This window comes from Scyliorhinus torazame, chromosome 6, assembly GCF_047496885.1.
Source record: "Scyliorhinus torazame isolate Kashiwa2021f chromosome 6, sScyTor2.1, whole genome shotgun sequence".
In the NCBI taxonomy this organism is placed as follows: domain Eukaryota; kingdom Metazoa; phylum Chordata; class Chondrichthyes; order Carcharhiniformes; family Scyliorhinidae; genus Scyliorhinus; species Scyliorhinus torazame.
Window position 1 is genome coordinate 278972983 of NC_092712.1, and position 23197 is coordinate 278996179.

Below are 23197 nucleotides of genomic sequence, written 5' to 3' on the forward strand. Positions count from 1 at the left end.
GATAAGAATGATTACTGTGTGTGTGTTTATAGAAATGTTAATTCTACTAACCGCGAAGAGCATTGACCGAATATAGCTCAACGTTTACTCGTCATAAAAGTCAATGATGGATGGTTTGAAGACACCGCACCAGCTTCGAGTTACTGATAATGTAGATGCGAATTGGTGCACTTTTGAACAGCACTTCACTTCAGGCACAGCCCGATGAACGGAGAATAGCGTTGCTGCTCACTGTAGTAGGTCCACAGTGATTGAAATCTTTAATACCTTCACGTTTGATAGTAAAGCTGATAGGAAAAATTTTGATGAAGTCATATAAAAATTCGATCAACATTGTACACCTAAAGAGAACGAAACATTTGAACGGTACATTTTTCGAACCCGCACACAACAGGCAGGCGAATCGCTCGACAGCTTCCTAACTGATTTGAGGTTAAAGGCTCAAACATGTAACTTTGCAAGCATCCATGAACCAAGATCAGATTGTGTTCGGTATAAGCAATAACAAAATTTGCGGAAAATTGTTGAGGGAGAATGAACTCCAGCTCGACGATGCCATTAAAATTTGCTATGCCAGCGAGCTAGCTGCACAGCAGATTAGTACCTTTAACCGTAAGTAATTTTGGCATGAAAATCCGGAGATGCAGCCGACGCCATTGATGTTGTGACGCACCCAAAAGCAAAAAGGGGCCTCGACAGCGGTGGCCATTTTAATCAATTACCCGAGCCACCATTGTGTGCAAACGATGTGGCAACAGATATTTGCAAAGGCAATGTCCAGCATTTGGAAAAGTGTGCGCTAAAGGCAAGAATCACTTTGATTTATAAATCGAAGCAAACTGAAAAGTCTTCGTAGCAAATTTATAGTAATAATAATGAAATTGCAATTGTTCACTGGACAATTTCTCTAATGATTGATCAAGCATTAGTGAATGTTAAACTTGACACGGGAGTGAGAGCTAATCTTGTAAGTCTGTCAGACATTCGAGAAATGAAAGTCAAATTGAAAATCTTGAACAAATCCGTACTTTTGAAAGATTATAATGGTAAACGAATCAAGACTCTGGGTGTATGTGAACTAAATGTTAAAGTGAAGGATAGGATTCATAAAGTAAAATTTTTGATTGTGGAAGCAGATTGTGAATCACTACTGGGTGTGGAAGCCTGTGAAGCCCTTGAATTGGTAAAGAGAGCATACACTGCTCACTGTCCTTTAACCATGGAAAGTACATCAGTGGTTTCATCATTAAAGCGTTTCTAGAAATATTCCATGGATTCGGAGTTTTGCCATTCACTTATCGGATCCAACTGAAAAAGAATGCGCAACCCGTTGTACATGCTCCAAGGCAAGTACCAGTGCCATTAAAGGATCGGCTGAAAGCCGAGCTGGAGAGGATGGCAAGTCTGGGGTGATTTTAAAATAAAAATATAAAAATTGAAGAGCCAACAGATTGGGTGACTCCATGGTATGTGTGAAGAAACTAAACAATGACTTGGGAATCTGCATGGATCCTAAAGGCCTCCACTTAAATATAAAGCAAGAACATTATCCAATTCCGAAACGTGAAGAGATTGCAAGTGAGATGTCAGGGGCGACATGGTTTAACAAACTAGGTGCATCGCAGGATTTTTGGCAACTCCAGTTGGACGAGGAAAGCACAAAGCTGTGCATATTCGATACTCCATTCGGGTGCTACTGTTTTCTCAGAATGCCATTTGCTATTATTTCAGCATCTGAAACTTTTCAACAGGCAATGGAACACATTGTAGAAGGAATTTCAGGTTGTTAAGAGTGTACATGGACAAAATCAGCGTTTGGGGTTCAACAAAAGAAGAACACAACGATAGGCTCATTTAAAGTATTAAGAAGCATAAAACAAAAGTGGTGGCGCTGTGGGTTAGCCCTGCTGCCTCACTGCGCCGAGGTCCCAGGTTCGATCCCGGCTCTGGGTCACTGTCCCGTGTGGAGTTTGCACTTTCTCCCCGTGTTTGCGTGGGTTTCGCCCCCACAACCCAAAGAGAGGTGCAGGCTAGGTAGATTGGCCACGCTAAATTGTCCCTTAATTGAAAAAAATGAATTGGATATTTTAAATTTTTTTTAAAAGCATTAAAAAAATTATGGTCTCGGGTTAAATGAAACCAAATGCCAGTTTGGTGTTGTCTGCTCGAGGTGAAGATAACGGCGATATTAAACATGCCACGTCGAACAGGCAAAAAAGGAGTTCTCATGGATGCTAGGTATGATAAATTTCAAAGTTAAATTCATTCCTCCTTTATCAGCAAAAACGACATGCTTGCGTGAAATAATCAAAAAGGCTACTGTTTTCTAATGGACCAAAAGACATGAGCAAGAGTGGCGAACTCTGAAGATAGCATTGACAACAGCTCCAGTGCTGACATTCCTTGATCCTACAAGGAAGATGAAAATCTCGACTAATGCGTTGAAAGATTGGCTAGGAGCAGTGTTATTGCAGCAAGACAGTAATGAAAATTGGAAGCTAATTGCTTATGCTTCTAGATCAATGACTGACGTAGTGTAGATACGCTCAAATAAAGAAAGAATGTTTAGGTCTGATCAATGGCTTAGGAAAATTTCACAATTATGCATATGCCTACTAACATTCTTGGTTGAAACAGATCATAGACCGCTCATAGCAATTATAAGTTTAAAAAAAAAACTGAATGAGATGTCACCATGAATACAGAGAATGATGCTGAAAGTCCAGAGGTACAACTTCAATCTTTCTTATACTCCTGGAAAACATCGTAGTCGCTGATGCACTCTCACGAGCTACGGATATGGTGGATAAACAATGCAACTGGGCAAAATAATAGCGAATCCATGGCAGAAAGTGGGAATAGAACTTTTCTATCTCGCAGGAAAAGAATATCAGTTAGTGATCAACTATTTCTCTAATTTTCTAGAAGTGGTACAACTATCCAGCTCATCGGCCAGGTGTGTCATCAAACATATCAAGGATATTTTTGCTTGTCATGGCATACGACAAGTTGTCATGAACAAAAATGGCCCATGTTCTAGCATCCATGAATGGTCAGAGTTCACACCGAGCTATGATTTTTAACACATCACATCTAGTCCTCTTTATCCGCAATCCAATGGGAAGGCTGAAAACTGTTCACTGTGAAGCAACTACTCAAAAAAGAAATGGACAGCCGGGAATATCCATATCTCGCGTTACTTAGCTATAGAGAAGCACCATTGATTAATGGGTTATTACTTTCATAATTGTTAACGAATCAACAATTCCGAACCACCGTACCATATATTTCACAGGAGCCAACCAATCGGAAACCTGTGAAGAAGTTCAATTTTTTTTTTTTAAAGGCCGAAGAAATATTATGATAGATCTACAAGATGTCTGCCACTGTTAGCAAAGAATGACAGTCAGGAAAGAAGATCCTGATGGATGGTTGAAGTATGCAATGGTAATATAGCCATCAGGTCCGCAGTCATGCATCATCGTCACGGATCAAGGGCAAGTTCTACAAAGAAACAGGAAGGTTTAGCAACCTGTTGTTTCAGAATCACCAGATAATGTAGAGAGCAATCTCAGAACAACTGAAAAAACACTACCTAAACACACACAAACAGAACAAGCTGAAGATCTACAAAGCACAAACACAACAAGAACCATTTTCAGAAACATCTGAATGCCAGTCAAACAAGTTCAACCAGTGCTTAGAAGGTCGACAAGACACAGAAAAAAGCCAAACAGATTGAATTTGTGATCGACATTGAATATGTAAATAATTGAAGTATTATGCATATCATGTGTATCGTGTATTAAATTTAAATAATGCATGTAAATATTCATTTCCAAAGGAAAGGGGATGTGATGATCTGCATAAGCAGTTATGTAACTATTAACAAATGCGACCTCCAAAACCAGCAGGTGGCAATAAAGAACAACCACGTAACACTGCAACCTCGGGGGAGTCTGGAGATGGTCATCGAAGTGGATAGTTGCATTTGTAATAGCTCTTGGATAATTTTATAATGATTTTAATAGTGGTTTTAATAGTTTTCATATTGCTATCTGACCCACGTTATTGTTAATCAATAAACATTCAACTAGTCACAAACTAGACGTTCTCTAGTGCACTAATTCCATCCGGCCAAGCACCAGAACATAATACCGCCCTCTTGTGTCTCTCCTGTGGCCAGAGAGGAATTGAAAATTATTGCCAGTGCACTTTCTCTTTCTTACCTCACTTCACTCAGCATGGGTTACATTTCATCTGACCGTGGGAATTTGTCTATTTTGAAGCCTCCCAGACCATTCAGGACCTCCTCTCTGTCTATGTTAATCTCATTAATTTTATTATAGTCCTTCTTCCTGATTTCTATACCCACACTGTCCTCTCTCTCTCTCTCTCTCTCTCTCTCTCTCTCTCTCTCTCTCTCTCGAGTGAACACAGACACAAAGCATTAATTTGGAACCTTCCCTACAGTCCCCAGCTCCCCACACACATTAGCATTGTGGTCTTAACTCTTTCCCTAGTTATCCTTTTACCCTTAATGTATTCGTAAAACCAATTTAGGATTTTCCTTTATTTTATCTGCCAGTATCCTTTCATGTCTCTTTGTTGTTCTCCTAATTTCCTTTTTAAGTTCCCTCTTGCACAATTTGACCACCTTTAGGGCACCTGCTGTTTTGAGCCCTCAATATCTACCATAAGCCTCCCTTTTTCTCCTTATCTGATGCTGTATATATGTTGGATAAGAGGAAAATATGTACTTGTTTGAAGTGATACTCTTCTGACCTCTGGTTGCAGCAATTTGTTGGAGCAGGGTAGAAGGAGCTTTATTCTGCAGAGTTACAATATATCTTTCTATAAATTTTGGTTTCTTGGTGTTTAAAATTTAATCTGTATTGATGTTTCTCTGCCAGATAAAGTTGAAACCGTGCATATAATTGAGATGAATGTTGACAATGATGAAGAAATGAACAGTTCTGATATCATTGATGACCTGTTTGATGGGGTCATGGACGAAGAATATGGAGATGAGGAATTGGATGAGAGAAAGGTGTGCAGCAACGAAACTGGAAGTGCAATGGAGGAAAAAAATGATGAACTGAACATGTCTTCAATGTCACCACTTGCTCCATTGGCAGAAACTGTTGATACTGTCACAAAACCAGCGGTGAGATTTTAGTTTTTTGTAATCCTATGTGTTTATGCTTCTGAATTTTTTTTCTTCCCCTATTCTGTTAATTTGCATGCTCATCAGGCTAAAGATTGTTAATGCTGGAAACAGATACCTTGCCATTTTGGGCATTCAGTATCTGCTTGAGAACACTGCATGCTGTTTAATTGCATCCACCCACCACTCCTTTGCTCCAGCCCATTAATGTACCTTATGCCCAGCTTTAGAAGAGTGCCTCTGAATGCACCAATGTGACGTTTCCATTCTCGCTGCAACTACCCTTGTGCTGGACAGTTTCAAAATAAATCATCTGTGAACCCTAGAAATGTACAATGCAGAAGAAAATGGGTTGTTTGGCACTTGCTTTTGCCGGATCTCTGATAGAGCTATGAAATTGGTCTCATTCTCCACCCCAGTTTTCTGGTAGGACATCCAAATTCTAACGGGCCTCTGAATTTTAAAGATTAAAAAATTCCTCTCTGTTTTTGGGAATAATCTTCAATTCACACCCTGCAGTACTAACTCACCAACCTGTATAAATCATGTTTATGATTTTTACCTTTTGGCAACTTTTATACCATAAAGCAGAAGTAGACCACCCAGCCCATCAAGACTGCTCTGCCATTCAATGAGATCATGGCTGATCTGATATAATCCTCAACTCCACTTTCCCGCCATATCCCCATAACCCATGATTCCCTTACTGATTATATATCCTCATAATCCCAACTGTTGATGCAATGTTAGATTATGGCAGCATAAGAGCGGCATGGTGGTGCAGTGGTTAGCACTGCTGCCTACGGCTCTGAGGACCCGGGTTCGACCCGGGTCACTGTCCATGTGGAGTTTGCACATTCTCCCCATGTCTGCGTGAGTTTCACCCCCACAACCCAAAGTTGTGCAGGTTAGCTGGATGAGCCACACTAAATTGCCCCTTTAATTGAAAAAAAATAATTGGGTACTCCAAATTAAAACAAAGATTATAGTATCACAGCACCTTTTGTATGTTTTGAACAGAAGTACTAGTCTGAAAGTATGGTTCATAATAGTACCAAATTGGACAAAAATGAAATGCTTAAGTTAAGTAATATATTAAAGAATCTATTTGGCTCAATGATATTTGGAAATGTTGGTTTTGAAGAAGTTAATATTGTGCCGTAGAATCCCTACAGTGCAGAAGGAGGGCATATTTGATCATTTTTGGGCAGCAAGGTAGTGCAGTGGTTAGCACTGCTGCCTCACAGTGCCGAGAACCCAAATTCGATCCTGGCCCCCGGTCACTGTGCAAATTCACATTCTCCACGTGTCTGCTTGGGTCTCACCCCCACAACCTAAAGATGTGCAGGGTTGGTGTATTGGCCACACTAAATTGCCCCATAATTGGGGGGGGGGGGGGGGGAAATTGGGTACTCTAAATTTTTTTTTAAAAATTGATCATTTTTATATGAACTAATTTCTGCAAATATTGCAATTAATCCTGAACACAGGAGGACAGTATTCCTTCCGTCAAAACGAAGAAGAGCAAATTGCAAGGAGGAAACATGACCAGAGCAGAGTCCGCTGAGAGTGACCACAGCTTGTTATACAGGTAATAATACAAAGGTGGTTCAGGATGCTCAGAAAATAAATGAGACCAGAGTTTGTTTTTAAAGTATTTCTTTAATGAGTTTCATTTGAACCTTTCATTTGTTAGTGTTTTTGCCTTTTGACCTCCAGCTCTGGGATCAGTCTTGAGCATATAATAGTTTCTTTGTTTTTTTGGGCATTTGTTTGTATTTTGGCTTATTTTGCTTTTTTTAAATTTATATCACCATTTCTTTCCTCTGCTCGGGGAAAGACAGGATAGAATTTTATCCAACCAGACCTGCAGGCAGCAGGGACAAGAGTAGTCACTCTGGAAACTGTTTTTGTCATTGAAGTGGACTTTGCTGTATCTCTTTAACGCAACTGTGTTATTAGTAACCTGCTTCCAATTTCGCGACCAGGTGGAGGAGACAGGATAACATGCTGAATTTGTCAAAGGAAGGATTTCTAGTTAAAAGGATCATGGCATCGAATTTTGCCGAGGGGGATGGGAGTGCTACTGTAGCCTAGCCAAAGCCCGGAGGGTCGTCCCCTTGCAGGAAGCCTCCTCCATCCGCACCAACTCTGAATGGGTTCATGTACCCATCCCCTCACTCTTTCTTTCTGCCGTTGGTGCCCAGTGGTAGTACTGCAAGTTTGGTAATGCCAGGCCACCTTTAATTTTCCTCCTTTGCAGTGTTGGTTTGGGAGCTCTCGGATCCTTACCCCCCCCACACAAACGCCATGATTCGGCTGTCTACGTTTTGGAAGAAGGCCTTGGAGATGAAGATCCATGTGGATCTAAACTGGAAGAGGAACCTCTGCAGCCCGTTCATTTTGATCCTCCGCACTCCCACCGCCAAGGAGAGTGGGAGTGTGCCGCACCTCCTGTAGGTTTTTTTTAACTTCCTCTACCAGGCTAGCCAGGTTCCACTTGTGGATCTGTGTCCAGTCTCTGGCTATTTAGATCTCCAGGTATCGGAATCTGTTTTGGGCTATTTTAAACGGGAGCATCTCCAGCTCTGTCCCTCCCCCGTTTGGGTTCACTGGTGAATGTCTCACTTTTGCCCAAGTTGAGTTTGTAACCTGAGAAGTTTCTGAACTCTTTCAGGATCTGCCTTCAGTCCTTCCTGTGGCTTCAAGGCATACAGGAGCAAGTCATCCGCATAGAGTGAGACTCTGTGCTCTTTGTCTCCTCTCTGGGTGCCCTTCCAACTTTTTGCATCCTGCAGGGCTATCGCCAGGGCTTCAATTGCCAGCATGAACAAGAGCGAGGACAACGGACATCCTTGCCTTGTGCCTCTTTGTAGCTGGAATTATTCAGAGCTGCTGGTGTTGGTTCAAACGCTCGCCTTGGGAGCGTTGTACAGGAGTCTCACCCAGGCAGTGAATCCTGCTCCTAGCCCAAACCGTTCCAGTACCTCAAGGAGGTACTTCCATTTGACTCTGTCGAAGGCCTTTTCTGCATCCCAGGAGATGATGATCTCTGGTGATCTCTGGTGTTCTCTCTCCAGGGGGAGAGTCATTATCACATTCAGCAGCCACCTGATGTTGGCAGTTAGTTGCCTAGTCTTGACAACGCCTCTAGTACGCAGCTTTCCAGCCTTTTGGCCAAGACCTTTGCGAGTATTTTCATGTCTACATTTAGCAGCGGAATGGGTCTATATGATCGACATTCCGTCGGGTCTTTGTCTTTTTTGGGTATCAAATTGTGGCCTGCACCAGGGTAGGGGACAAGCTGCCCCTCTCCCAGCGAGTCCGCGAACATGTCCCTTAAGTGTGGGGCCAGGACTGGAGTGAACGTGCACATCAAGCCCAGTGGTAGCGGCCACACTGAAAATGTGGGCCCATTATGACAGTACTTCGGGCTGACTAGGATGGCCCCCATCTGCGGCAAGCGCAGATCCCCCCCATAGACATGCTAGGCACCACCTTTAAGAAATGGAGACGGGACGGGGCACGCTGACAATTGGAGACTTTTACATAAGGCATAGACTAGTGACATTGGACGAACTAACGGAGGAATGGGAACTGCCGGCAGGACAGGAAATGCGACACCTGCCAATAAAGCTCTTCTTCCGCAAAGAGACAGTAGGGTACCCCAGGGCCCCGGAGATCACATTATTAGATGACGTAAATACAGACAGTAAAGAATGTGGACTCTGTGGGCAAATGTATGGACAGCCATTGGACAGAGTCCGAACACCACTAAACGAGTCCAGACGGAAATAGGACGAACGGGGACAGAAGGTGGGGTGGGGACTCTGGAGCGAAGCACTGAGCAGGGCCAACTCCACCGCCTCCTGCGTAAGGCTTAGCCTCATGCAGTTCAAAGTGGTGCACAGAGCACACCGACCAGAACCCGAATGAGCAGGTTCTTCCCGGAGGTGGAGGATAAATGTGAAAGGGGCCCGGCCAACCACACCCACATGTTCTGGGCTTGTCGCAAACTGACTGGGTCCTGGACAGCCTTCTCTGAGGCAATGTCCAAGGTTGTGGGGGTGAGGGTGAAGCCACGCCCAAATGTGGCCATCTTCGGGATATTGGAGCAGCCAGAGCTACACATGGGGAAGAGGGCTGATGCCCTAGCTTTCGCTTCCCTAATCGCATGTCAAAGAATCCTGCTCGGCTGCGATCAGCAGCACCGTCCCCAGCTGCAGACTGGCTGGCAGACCTTTCTGAATTTCTCCACCTGGAGAAGATTAAATATGCCATCCGATGATGGGAGGAAGGCTTCCTAAATGCACGGGGGCAGTTTGTCGGCCTGTTCCCGAACCTGTTCTTGGCCAGCAACAATGAATGGATAGAGAAGCCGGAAAGTTAGAAAGAAGAGAGGAGCAAAAAAGAAAGACAAGGGGGAACCATAGGAGTGCGCAACCCGGGGAGAGAAAGGGCTGGAGCATAAAAGAGACAACACGGGATGGAGGAGGCAACCGCCGCCCCTCTCAGCCACAGAAGGAACAGAAAAAAAGGGAGGGGGGGGGGAGAGACCATAAGCCAAGCCGGATGATGGCAGACTATACAGGAAAACTCAAGGGAAGGAAAAATAAACCTTTCTGTATTGTATAGTGAGTGAACACGACCAGCAATGTACCTAATTGTTTTTAATTCTTGAAAATACCAATAAAAATATTTTTTTTAATGGATCATGTCAGGGATCAGAATGGTTAAGTGCACTTGATTCCTGAGGCTTCAGCAACCACAGGAATGGAAACAAACCTGGAAAGGTTACCCCATAGACTCGACCGCTTATATGGACGTGCTGCTTTTGAGATCTAAGGGACTGAAGTGAGGTGGTGCTAACCAAGCAGTAAAGGAAGAGGTCAGACCCCAATTAAAGGGTGGCACGGTGGCATATTGGTTAGCACTGCTGCCTCATGGTGTGTGACAGTTGAGTATTTATCTAAGATCTCCCCGATTAGTCGAGGTTATAAGCTACTAGACAAGGTCTTGTTTATATCTAAAGTAAGACTCACTATATGGGAGATCTAATTCTAGTATAAACAATGTGCCTTGCTTTCACTGCCTTCAGTGTACAGGATAGACTACTTAGATTACTATCTTTTCCTTAACTTCAACTATATATTTCTAATTCTTGAGAGCTACTATGCATGGGCACGTGATCTTCCAGATCGCCTCCGAGGGTGAGAATATGATGAGTCTTAGTTAAATGTCACTCTTATTTATTAAAATAGACATGGATCTGTATGGTAAAATATATACGCAATTTATTTAAAGTAAAAAGGGTAATGAAAAATGAATTAAAATGAAAATCGCTTGTCACAAGTAAGTTTCAAATGAAGTTACTGTGAAAAGCCCCTAGTCGCCACATTCCGGCGCCTGTTCGGGGAGGCTGTTACAGGAATTGAACCGTGCTGCTGGCCTGCCTTGGTCTACTTTCAAAGCCAGCGATTTAGCCCGGTGCTAAACAGCCTTGCAAGTGTTTTGCAATACAAGTGTTTTGATAAATGATACAGTTTGACAGATACAGGATATGTGATGAGTTAGCCTCTGACCTTAACTACATATTTGCTTAAACTATTAACTTCTCATACTCACATCGACGAGTAGTTCTCGGAGCTCGATACTCAATCAAGAGCTGAGCTCAACGAATCGAGTTTGCAGTTTTAACACCCAGTAATATCCTAACCAGCTCTCCAAGCGAAACTTTGACTTTTGCAGCGTTTGCTTGAATATTTATATTGATTTTACACTCTGGGAGAGCTAGGGAGTTCGAGGGGCGTTTTAGCTTAGCCTCTTTTTCTGAAAAGCAAGTTAACGCCCCACAGTTATTTCGAGACAAAGAACAATCTCTCTCTCTTGGTTGACAAGGGCTTAATTTCAGGGAGGCCTATCAGGGCACCTGTTTCTAAAGATACGAGGTTGATACCTCCGGTAGCTATCTCCCGAAAAACACCAGCCTCCCTTCTTGACAGGGTCTCTTGCCAAGCAATAGCCTCCCTTAGTGGCAAGGCCACGAGACAAGCAATAACCTCCCTTAATGGCAAGGCCACTAGACTTAATGAGTTCACTGCATCTGGACTCTTACAAAGATAATACATATTGAAAAACATTATTGCGATAAGTAATGGTTTACACTGATAATGGACTCATCAGTCATCAGTTTTTAATATAAGAGTTAAATACATGATTTAGTATAGCATCAGCTCTGATCAGCTTTTAATATAAAGTGAATATATGATTTAATATAAAATCAGTTCTGATCAGCCTTTAATATAGGTGGATACCGCCACAGGTGCTCAGGACCAGGATTCGATCCCGGCCCCGGGTCACTGTCCGTGTGGAGTTCGCACATTCTCCCTGTGTCTGCATGAGTCTTACCCTCACAACCTAAAGATGTGCAGGCTAGGTGGATTGGTCATGTTAAATTGCCCCTTAATTAGTACTCTAATTTTTTTTTTTTTTAAAGACTCCAATCAAACAGAGGTGGATAAAATTGGCTGAGGAAGTGAACTGTAGAAATGTGGTGCCTCAAACATGTATGTGGTGACCCAAGAGAAAAAAGGCCGTGGAGGGTGCAAAAGCTAAGTGTCACAACAGTTTCGGGTGCCGAGCTCTGCACTTGACTTTCCCAGCATTCTCCTGCACAATATTCCTCTCACAAATACACCTTGCAGTTCCACTCATTCCTCTATCTCCAGGCACCTTTTCGCATTTCCATTTGAACATCCAGCACTGAAACTAACTTAGGGCCATCACATACCAATGACTTACAGTTACTCTTTAAAAGTATTGCCGTTCTCTCCCCTCCAAGCAAAATATTCCTTGCATTCCTAACCCCCTCTCCAGAGGAAGACAGAACCGAAAATGGGATGGTGGGGTGGTCTCTGTTGATAGCTGTTGGCAGTGCATGTCCACATTGTCAACTGGAATGGAGTTCTTGGTCTAGGAAGCTGCAAATGTACCTGCTATGAAAGCCTGGACCCCTCTGCGGTAATGGTGGGGATCCTGTATGCTGAGAGAGCTGATTCTCTCCCTGCAGACCCTGCTTTGAGGGTCTTGCCGACTTTGAACTGGATCTCTTCACCATACCCACTTTGTTGCATGGGGATTGGGGAATTTAATATTGAAATTACACAGTCAACAGCTCCATGGTGTTTCCCCACTTGCCTGCAAATCCACCAGGTTACAGCTGGAATTGGAATGAGATCCTGCCAGGTTCGGGACTTGATGTACCACTTATCTTTGCCCACATCCAATCTGACTGCCCCCCCCCCCCCCCTTCCCCGCACCCACCCACCGCAGCTCTGACCGTAGCCATTAAAGTCTCTTGAGGTACTGGGAGGAGCCTGTGCAAATGAAATGTGACTTTACTAATCCATTTTTTAATTCTATTTCACAGAAAATTGAACAAACCCTAGGAAGTACTTGCACTTTCTTCCTCCTATCAAGTGCTTTTGTGGTTTATTTTCTTTGTAGACGATTAACTTAAATTTCACCTTATTTAGTCAGTCTCTGGGGTAAGGTTGGGACAAACCGAAAACTGGAATAATCTTGCACAGACAAAGCAAATTGTCCTAGTGATATTTGTAACTGGTTAATTAATCTTCATTTATTCAACAATCTGCCTTGTATAGCTGTGGAATTTTGAACCAGCAGGATTGTCAACTCTTAATTGGCTCTCAGTCAGAAGAAGCACCTTTTAGGGTTTAATTTTTTAAAAATATATTTTTCTTAGTTTTTCCATTTTTACAAATGCAAAAAAACCTCAAACTGGTACACTACACAGCATGAATATTTCTCCATATATGAATACAGAAAAAGACAGGAGGACACCAACATAGTTGATTCAGCTTAATTATTATATTTGAGATAGGACCCCCATGCATTCTGCAAAGTATCAGATTTGGATCGGCGAATGCAGATCTGGAAATCCATTGGTATACATTCCATGATAATTTTATACCAATTCTGAACTGAAGGAGGTTTGTTGCTAATCGAGGAGCTGAGGATAACCCTCCGTGCTGCAAATGTTAGGATATTATACAACCTTTTTTCATTAGAGTCACTTATCTTTCAATCTAGAAGCCCCAGAATTAAGAACAAAAGACGCGATCCAATTGTCATGCAGCGCGATCCAATTGTCACTGTCTGTGCGGAGTCTGCACGTTCTCCCTGTGTCTGCGTGGGTTTCCTTTGGGTGCTCTGGTTTCCTCCCACAGTCCAAAGATGTCAGGTTAGATGGATTGGCCATGCTAAATTACCCTTGGTGTTGGGTGGGGTTACTGGGTTATGGGGATAGGTGGAGGTATGGGCTTGGGTATGGTGCTCTTTCCGAGAGTCGTGAAGAAAAAAACTCACCACTATTCTTAGAATTCCCCCTATACCAAAAAGGGTCAGTAAGACATTCTAAAAGGCGAACAGGAATTCTCACTCCCTGACTCCTATGCAGACTTAGGTGGGTGCTAGTCGGGTCAATCTATATTTTCAAGTTATCCCCCGGGATAACCCATATCTTCATAGAAGATTTTATCTACTTACCACTTAGTAGCATCAATCCTGGTCCCGCGTTGCTAATAACCCACTGTTTCAGGTTAAAGCTTTTAAGTTATTTTATTATTATATTTTTTTCTTTTAAAAGATGCAATCACTGTCTTTACAGAAAAGTAAAAAAGATCTTGCTTCTGGATTCTCCTGGCTGGTTGAAAAGACCTTCAAGTCTACCTTGACAATCTCTCTTCTTTAGCTTTTGGGCTTCCTCAGATGGATTCGCTGTTCCGCACGGTTTCTGTGCTCTCTCCTTCCCATGAACGAGGGCAGCTATGAGAGCTGACTCTGCTGACTGTCCCCAAGGGTTTATATTCTCCTTCTAGCAGTTATTAAGTTTATATGACATCGTAAAGTAACTTTATTTTACTCTTGATTGTTCAAGGTACCTTTAATCTGAATTATTTCTAACACGGCTATGTATTCATGTTGAGCAGGACTTTAGCTCATCGAACTCTGATTACGTTTTTTCCCTTGTGATGTTCAAAAGTGCTTTGATCCTAGAGGGATGTTACATCTGGTTCCTGTCACTTCTAAAGTTGCTTTATTACCAAATAGTGCCCTTAGCTTGTCAGAATTCTGACTCCGATTTGGGGTTAACGTGTGTTCTTGTGGACACGTTGTCTCCAGCTTCCCATATTCACCTGGTGTCAGCAGAATTTCACACCGAAACATTTGCCGCCCAATTCAACTGAAGATCCTGGCAATTCTTTTTTAGCTGCTTACTAAAATAATTAACTTCAAAGAAGGTGCAAAATATTGTTTTTTGTCCACGTAACTAAAAGTTCAATCTGCTGTGACTTGAAAGACATGCATCAGTTTTACAACTTGAACAGTCACAAGCTGTTTTCTTCACACCTGTTTGATAAAGGCTACCTACATTTCAAAACCTTCTTTTGCAGCTGCTGTTAACCCTTTGTGGGATTTTTCCCTACATTTTCTCATGTATCCTCAGGCCAGGTTTTGACAGACTTCCATGTTTCAAATTATATATTTTCCCATTTTTACTTTACAGCCGGTGCAGACTCGATGGGCCGAATGGCCTCCTGCACTGTCAATTCTATGAAATAACTCTATCCATCCAGACTTTGAATGCGTTGTCCATAAGACCTAGTGGGAAATCCAGATTGCCCTGAATGGGAGAGAGACAGAGAAAATTAAATTAGATCTCCCTTCCAGCTCACTGACCATCCTCCATGCTTTGAGTGTCTATGACGGGCAAAGCCTTGAAATCCCTGAGAAACCATGGGCCTGTAAGGAGTACACAGACTGGTCAATTTCAATATCGAGCCAAATGGAATAAGGGTCTTCTCTGACCCATTCTTGTATGAATGTAAGATTTTTCTTTTTTAATTTAAAATGTTTATTTAATTTGGAGTACCCAATTAAGGGGCAGTTTAATTTCTAATTAAGGGGCAGTTTAGCATGGCCAATTGACCTTCTCTGCACATCTTTTTGGGTTGTGAGAGTGAGACCCATGCAGACATGAGGCGGATGCAAGCGTCACATGTACAGTGGGCCGGGATCGAACCCGGGTCCTCGGTGACGTGAGACAGCAGTGCTAACCAAGTATGAATCTAAGATGAGAGGCGAACTGATACATTTTAATATTCATCACCCCTAAACCTCCTTTGAACAGGAAGGCTGCGATTAGGTTAGTTTTAATTAAGGTTTATTTTTGTTCCATCTATAAGAACTGAGCACCCCATTAATTTCCTTTCGGACTTTAGCATAAAGCGAGATTGGCAGCAACTAAAGGATACAATACCTAGAGAACACGCTCATCTTACTCAGTGCTATCCTATCCAGCCACAATATCGGTAAGGAGGACCAACGACGTAGGTCCTACTTGATAGACATAAGTATGGGGGGTGAAGTTTGTCCATACAAATGTCTGAAAGAGGGGGTAACAAAAATACCCAAATAAGTAAATCTTGATAATGGCCATCTAAATGGGAAATTAGCAAAGGGGGAAGATCTACTTCTAAGCCTTCCCAGAAGCATCGTCTCAAACTTTGTGAAATTGATTTTATCAGAAAATGCTAAACCTACCCAACACATCAATAATAGCAGGGACAGAAGCGTCCAGCTTAAATACAGATAGCAATACATCATCTGCTTCTTGTGTTGCTTTCCTCCACTGAATAGGCCATATACCAAAGGATCATGTATCATTGTCTCTACTAGGGGCTTAATAACTCTTGCGAGCAATAACCGAGAAATGGGGAACACTGTCTCATCCTTCGCTGGAGACTAAAATGATCAGATCTGTAACTACGAGCACGCTGCCAGTGGACTTTTCTAAAGCACTTGTATCCACTTAACAAACTCCCCTCCTGACCCAAACGTCTGTGGCATATAAAATAAATAATTCTATTCCACTTGGTCCAAAGCTTTAGCTGTATCTAATGAGATCACCAAACCATCTAATGTCTGCTTTTGAACGGCCTGAATGATAGGTAATAACCTACTGTTACATGAATTCTAGCCCTTTATGAACCCAGTCTGATCGCCCTGGTGATCATAGGGAGGTTTCTTCCGAGGTGCTGTGCTAGTACCTTAAACAGCAATTTCAAATCAAGAATGGATTGACCTATAGGATGCACATTCTTCAGGATTTTTGCCTGCCTTCAAAGTTAAGGAAACATTTGCTTCACTAAATGACTGCAGCAGCAGACCTGCTTCACATGAGTGATTATACATACCAATCAAAGGATCTATCAGCAAATATTTAAATTGCTTATAAAATTCACACCCAAAACCTTCGGGCCCCACAAGACTGAAGCTCCCTCGGCGAGAGCCACCTTCCACCTAGTGATGGGAGAATTCAGGACCAACCGTTGGCCATCAGAAATTGATGGAGTTTAAGGAAGGAGAAGATGCATCCCTGGACTGTTTTATACAAGTTGGCATAAAACCTTTAAATGCCCTATTAATATCCTCCATCTTAATCATCCTATTGCTCTTTGAAGTCTACCAGGTGGGAATAGCCCTAGAGTTTACCCTCTTCCTATTAAGAAAAAATAGGTATCTACTCTATTTGTTTCCAAACTTGTATATCCTTTGTTTGGCAAACTTTATACTCCTCTCAACATGTTGAGTTAACAAGGGGTCCAGTGCCATTTGAGTTACATTAATATCTTTCAGCAACGAATGGCTAGGATTCCTGCCATATTCCCTGTCCCTTTCTGTTTCAGCCAATTTTACTTCCAACTGGCGATGTCGCTGTAGCATTTTACGTCTTTTGTTGCCTGTATACAAAATGACCAAATCCCTGGTATAAACCTTGCATTTTTCCCGCAGGATTGAGGGGCATCAGAGGGAAAATTGACTGAGTAGAAGAGATCAAATTCAACCTTAAAGTACGAGACAAAGTTATGATCCCTGAGCAAAGATGCATCAAATACCCAAAATCTAGACCAGGGACTGGTTCCCTTGAATAAAAATTCCAGAAACACAGGTGCGTGATCAGAAATCACAATTCTATCTATAGTGCAGGAAGTCACCTGAGTGTAGGATTGTTATTGGCATGACATTGGTGGGGAGCAGAAAAGAAAATGAACTATATATCTTGAGGATGCAGTATTCTCCATACATCTAAATACCTTACCTCTTCGCAAACTGATGCTAAGGCCTTTGTCTGTTGGGTAGGGTGATTTCCATTTACGGGAAGTTGGTCTCATCAAAGGGTTATGATTGACAGTTCAATTCAAGTCCACACCTGTCAAGGAATTTGTTTTTTTTTAATTTAGAGTGCCAAATTCATTTTTTCCAATTAAGGGGCAATTTTGCGTGGCCAATCCACCTACCCTGCACATCTTTGGGTTGTGGAGACGAAACCCCCACACACACTGGGAGAACGTGCAAACTCCGCACGGACAGTGACCCAGAGCCGGGATCGAACATGGGACCTTGGCACCGTGCGGCAGCAGTGCTGTCCAACCTGGTAAAGGAATTAGTTGATTCTAATTCCGCAAAGTCCATGAAGACTTCAGTATCAAAATCAGGGAAATAATTTGGGGAACCAATAACATTCACGATCGAGACATTTTCTCCATGTAATAGCCTATATAATATCCTAGATAATATCCTCCCCCACAATCCTTCATGTTCCATTTTAAATGGTGCATTTTTATTGCCTAACACTGCAACACCTTGGTTACTGGTCAAGAATGAGGCAAAAAATACCTGCCCCACCCAGTCCCTCAACAGTTTTCAGTGCTCCTTGCCATCTAAATTAGTTTCTTGCTATGAAGCTATGTCAACTTTTTCCTTTTGAAGGAAAGACATCTTGGGCGAAATTCTCCAGAAACGGCGCGATGTCCGCCGACTGGCGCCCAAAACGGCGCAAATCAGACTGGCATCGCGCCGCCCCAAAGGTGCGGAATGCTCCGCATCTTTGGGGGCCGAGCCCCAACATTGAGGGGCTAGGTCGGCGCCGGACGAATTTCCGCCCCGCCAGCTGGCGGAAAAGGCCTTTGGTGCCCCGCCAGCTGGCGCGGAAATGGCATCTCCGGGCGGCTCATGCGCGGGAGCGTCAGCGCCGCTGACAGCTTCCCACGCATGCGCAGTGGAGGGAGTCTCTTCTGCCTCCGCCATAGTGGAGACCGTGGCGGAGGCGGAAGGGAAAGAGTGCCCCCACGGCACAGGCCCGCCCGCGGATCGGTGGGCCCCGATCGCGGGCCAGGCCACCGTGGCCCCCCCCCCCCCCCCAGGACCCCCGGAGCCCGCCCGCGCCGCCTTGTCCTGCCGGTAAGGTAGGTGGTTTAATTTACGCCGGCGGGACAGGCATTTTAGCGGCGGGACTTCGGCCCATCCGGGCCGGAGAATCGAGCGGGGGGGGGGCCGCCAACCGGCGCGCCGCGATTCCCGCCCCCGCCGAATCTCTGGTGCCGGAGACTTCGGCAACTGGCGGGGGCGGGATTCACGCCAGCCCCCGGCGATTCTCCGACCCGGCGGGGGGTCGAAGAATCTCGCCCCTTATTTCTGTTCGTAGGATGAGCTACTCTCCGCACACTCCAGGAGCAAAGTTTCAAAGTAGCTACTGCCATTGGCTTATTCAGCCAAAGAAGGAATAGGATATTGACACACAATTAAAAAAAGGCTTACAAGCCAGACATTTTCATGCCTCGATCAGGCATGCACCAAAACATAACTTCCCCCATTTCCAACTGTACAGGGGTGCCACTGACACATAATAAATTGTTTTTTCAGGATATGAGACCTGCCTGTACCCTTGCAGGAACCAGTTAATGAATATTTATCCCCAAAGTACAAAAAAATTCCAAAGTTTGTTCCAAGGGTGTTTTCCTAACCTGTTACTAATTCCAATTAAGCAACCCAATACAGTCCAAATGTCACTTATAAATAAAGTTGACAAAACAGGTTAGTTGCTAATCTGTGTAGATACTTTTGGAGAGAGATCTTTTCAAGAGTAGATCCAGTACATTTCTATCTTGTCAGGCTCAAGTCCTATGATAAACAGCTGTTCAACTTAAAATCTTATAACCGATTTCAAAACTACAGACCAACCTGGCTACTCCTATTAATCACGTCATCCATACCCCACTAAATTCCATGACCTGCTTAGCTGGGACTAAATACAATCTCTCAAATTATCTGCACTCCAGGTAACCATCCAAATCTTATAATAGACTGCAAAACTACAGACAGACCTGGCTCCTGTTAATTACATCAACTATACCCCACTAAGTTTAATGACCTGCTTAGCTGGGACTAAATACAATCCCTCAAATTATCTACACTCCATGGAACCATCCAAAATATAAACAATGTTCCATTAGTTCTTTATAACCAAGTAGTGGTTGGAATGAATGTTTAACTCCCTCTTTTGCAATACCTTAATTACAGTTGAGCAAGCATACTGCCTGTATGTATTTTAAAACTAGGTTTTTAATAATACCACTGCCACAAATCTGAAATATATATCTCAATTTCTTACATTCATCACAACCTATAGACTTCTCATCATTACACCAAAGAGTCTTTCCCCTTAAAAAAGAGATAAGATGTACCACAATAAGGATGAGTGCCACATGCTTTTATGCCTTCTAACCTCTCCCATTAAGACATAAGCCACTCGCCCACATACCAGCAGTGGCGCTACTCCTATTTATCATGATTAAAAGCAAAGGAGACCTTAAAGCATTTGCCATCATTATAAACGTACAGTTACAAAGAAGAGAAAACTGATATTTATTACTAATATTTATTGATCTCTGAAGTTATGAAAATGCATAATTATGGGCCGAAAAGTTGACTGTCCCTGGCCTCAAAGACGGTGTATGATGTGCCCTTTCTAACTTAATACGGCTGGCTTTCTTAACCAGATTAAGAAAATGTGGTAGCCAACTGGCAAAGAAATTAACAGGGACCTTGCCCTCAACTCCTGGTAAACCAACAACTCGGACATTTTTTTTCTCTGGACGCATTTTGCCAAATCATGCAGGAATTCTGACATACCATGTGGCTGCTTTTCCAAGGATTGTAAGCGGGTCTCAACCCAGGAATTTGCATTTTCGACAGTAAGGATTCTCTCCTCTGCTTCGTCGAGGATTTTGCAAGTATTCTGCAGTTCTCTACCATGAGCACTGATATTCTGCGCTATTAAACCAAGTTTCTTGCAGTGACCTTAATAATAGCGGTCATCAGATGTACTGCCTTTAAGAGTGCCAGATCGAGAACCCCTTTGGAGATTAAGTCACCATGTTGAGTTGATGATTCTACACCAGTTGCTTCTGACTTCTCTCTTCCAGGGACATTCTTACATGAAGTTCTTACTCCTGGATAAGGTAGGTATGGGCTGCGCATGTGCGATAAATTAGGTGATTAATGATGAGCAGTGCCAGATCCCACAGAAACACAGCTATTCCCACGCTCGCATCATGTGACCTCCCCACCCCCGGGTATAATTTGAATCTGTCTTGTGTTGTAATTTTGATTTTCTTTTTCTCCTCCCTTTTTTTTTCACAGCATTGATGCCTATAGGTCTCAAAGAATTAAGAATACCGAGCGCCCTTCAGTGAAACAAGTCATTGTCCGTAAAGAGGATGTTTCTCAAAGACTTGAGGAAAAAAATAGTGCAACTCTAAGTTCAGTTACCATTAAACAGAAGATGAAGGTAATGTCTTCATTGCAAGAGGACTATAGCATGCTGGACATTAAATCAACCTGATTGCCATCACAATTATGCATTTTGAATTAAAGCATTAAAATTGGGACAAGAAAAGAAATGAAGTTTCATTTGTATTTGTCAGAAGCACAAACTGTATTTGGTTTTGTTTGGATTTCATTTTTTTGGGGTGGGACAGAGTCAACAGACTTTCTGTCAGTTGGAACACAAAAATTCCCTTAATTTGATTTTTGTCTTGTGTTATTTGGTTTCACTTTATCATTCGAAGAATCTGAACAATGAGATAAATATCCAGCAAAGTGTTATCCACCAGGCAAGTCAGGCTTTAAACTGCTGTACAGATGAAGATCATGGGAAAGGATCTCAGCAGGAAGCTGAAGCTGAGAGGCTGCTACTGATTGCCAGTAAGAAACACTAAGATGCAATATAATTTATAAATGTACAATTTTATCAAGTACAAATCTGTTATGCAGTGGTGTTTGGCGAGGACAGTGAATAGTTGAACGGTAAATGTGTGAAAACTAATTTTTGACCAAACAGCTGTTAAGAAATTAGGAATTTTCAAAATATTGAATTTAAATCTGCCTTAATTTACCATTTTATCTCTGTTGTTTGCTATTTAAAGTCTATTAAAAGCTAAAATTAAGAATTTGGTTACTTCTCATTAGTTATGCTATTATGCACTCAAACTCTGAATCATCAACACGCCACTGAAATACCAATTTTAATTATTCTAATTTTGATCCTACTTATCAGAATAATATGGTCAGACCACCAGTGGATTTATGTTTGACAAGCATGGATGTAAATTAAGTTGACTACACTCTTTTATAAGCAACATATTCTTAATTGGGTTAAGAAAGTGCCCACTAGATTTGTTCCTTTCATAATATAGTGTGCAATCTGCATTTTCCTGGGTTTTTTTATTCTTTCGTGGCATATGGACATTGCAGGCAAGGCCAGCATTTGTTGCCTGTCCCTAATTGCCGTCGAGTTAACCACATTGCTGTGGATCTGGAGTAACATAAAGGCCAGAACAGGCAAGAACGTCAGCTTTCCTTCCCTAAAGGACATTAGCGAACCTGATGGGTTTTTGCGACAATCAACATTAGATTTTTAATTCCAAATTTGAATTCATATTTCACCATCTACCATGGTGGTTTTGAAGCCGGGTTCCAGAGAATTACCCTGGATGCTTGGATTACTCGTCCAGTGAAAAATAGTCTCTTTTAAGAGAACAAATGATCAGAACAAATTAACCAATGGTGGGGCATTGTACCTAAAATAAACGTCAAAAGAAAACTTAATACCTAAATATCATTTCTGAGAGTGATGATGCACCCCAGTCTGGTCAGTCAGTGGGTGATGCTTGAAATCAAATTATCAGTGCTTTAGAATCATTTTTCCTAAGCCAAATTGTACATTTTCCCTTGGGATGGATTATATCAAGCTCAGTTGCAAGTTCAGTTTACAATTGACAGCATTCAGATTGGAAGGCTAAATAAAATAAGCCTGACATTGCAGCATAAAACACGATTGTACAATATAAAGAATAATATGCACAAATTGATTTGTAGAACTATATCTTTTGTTTTATTTTTGCACTTAGGTGAAAAGAGGTTGGCACTTCTTACTGAACTGAACAAACTAAAGAGTGAGGGAGTGCCAGTTAATAGAAGAGGAGACCACACGGAGAAAGCAGCTGGCGAATTTGCTCCATCGAGGGGCTGTATTGCCCTTTCAGAAATCCGCCTTCCTTTAAAGGCTGATTTCATCTGCTCAGCAGCTCACAAAATGGGTAATTTCATTTTAAAGTGGGAAAAGATATAAGGTGTGATTTTGAGCCTTCACTCTATATCCATGAGAAATGGGGCACAGGCTCAAAATCCAGAGAGAATCGAAAAACGTGATTCTCTCCGGCATGTTTGAGTTCCGGAATTTCCACCACCCCTCGCCAGTAGAATAATGCAAATCACTCCGTGAGTGCCTGGGAACCTAATTTTAATACATTAGCATGCCATTAGCGAGCACTTTCTCCACATCCTACCCCCCCACCCCTCACGGAATATTCACCGGGCACCATCTGAGTTTGTCAGGAATTAGTCTGTATGGCTGTGAAGTGGGAGAATGAAGGTGGTCTCTACGTCTGTACTTGTGCTGTGCCTTGTCTATCACAAGGGGCTGTCGTTTGCGTGATATGCTACTTCACCCTTCATTGACAAATCAATTGTGCCAATGAAATCTGAAGTACTAAAGTTCACTGCCACTGATTGAAGTCCCAAGCATTGTACCCCAATGTTTAT

At 42.5% G+C, this 23197-nt stretch overlaps 1 protein-coding gene across 5 annotated transcripts in view; it reads left to right on the top strand.

The window, feature by feature from the left end:
• Positions 1-23197, top strand: part of anln (anillin, actin binding protein) — a 194259-nt gene that overhangs the window by 105167 nt on the left and 65895 nt on the right. For all 5 annotated transcript variants that reach the window (XM_072509741.1, XM_072509744.1, XM_072509742.1 and 2 more), the window contains exons 10-14: positions 4914-5167; positions 6658-6758; positions 20735-20882; positions 21163-21298; positions 22504-22692. In XM_072509741.1, coding sequence (XP_072365842.1) covers positions 4914-5167; positions 6658-6758; positions 20735-20882; positions 21163-21298; positions 22504-22692 — 828 coding nt within the window. The remainder of the gene's footprint in view (positions 1-4913; positions 5168-6657; positions 6759-20734; positions 20883-21162; positions 21299-22503; positions 22693-23197) is intronic.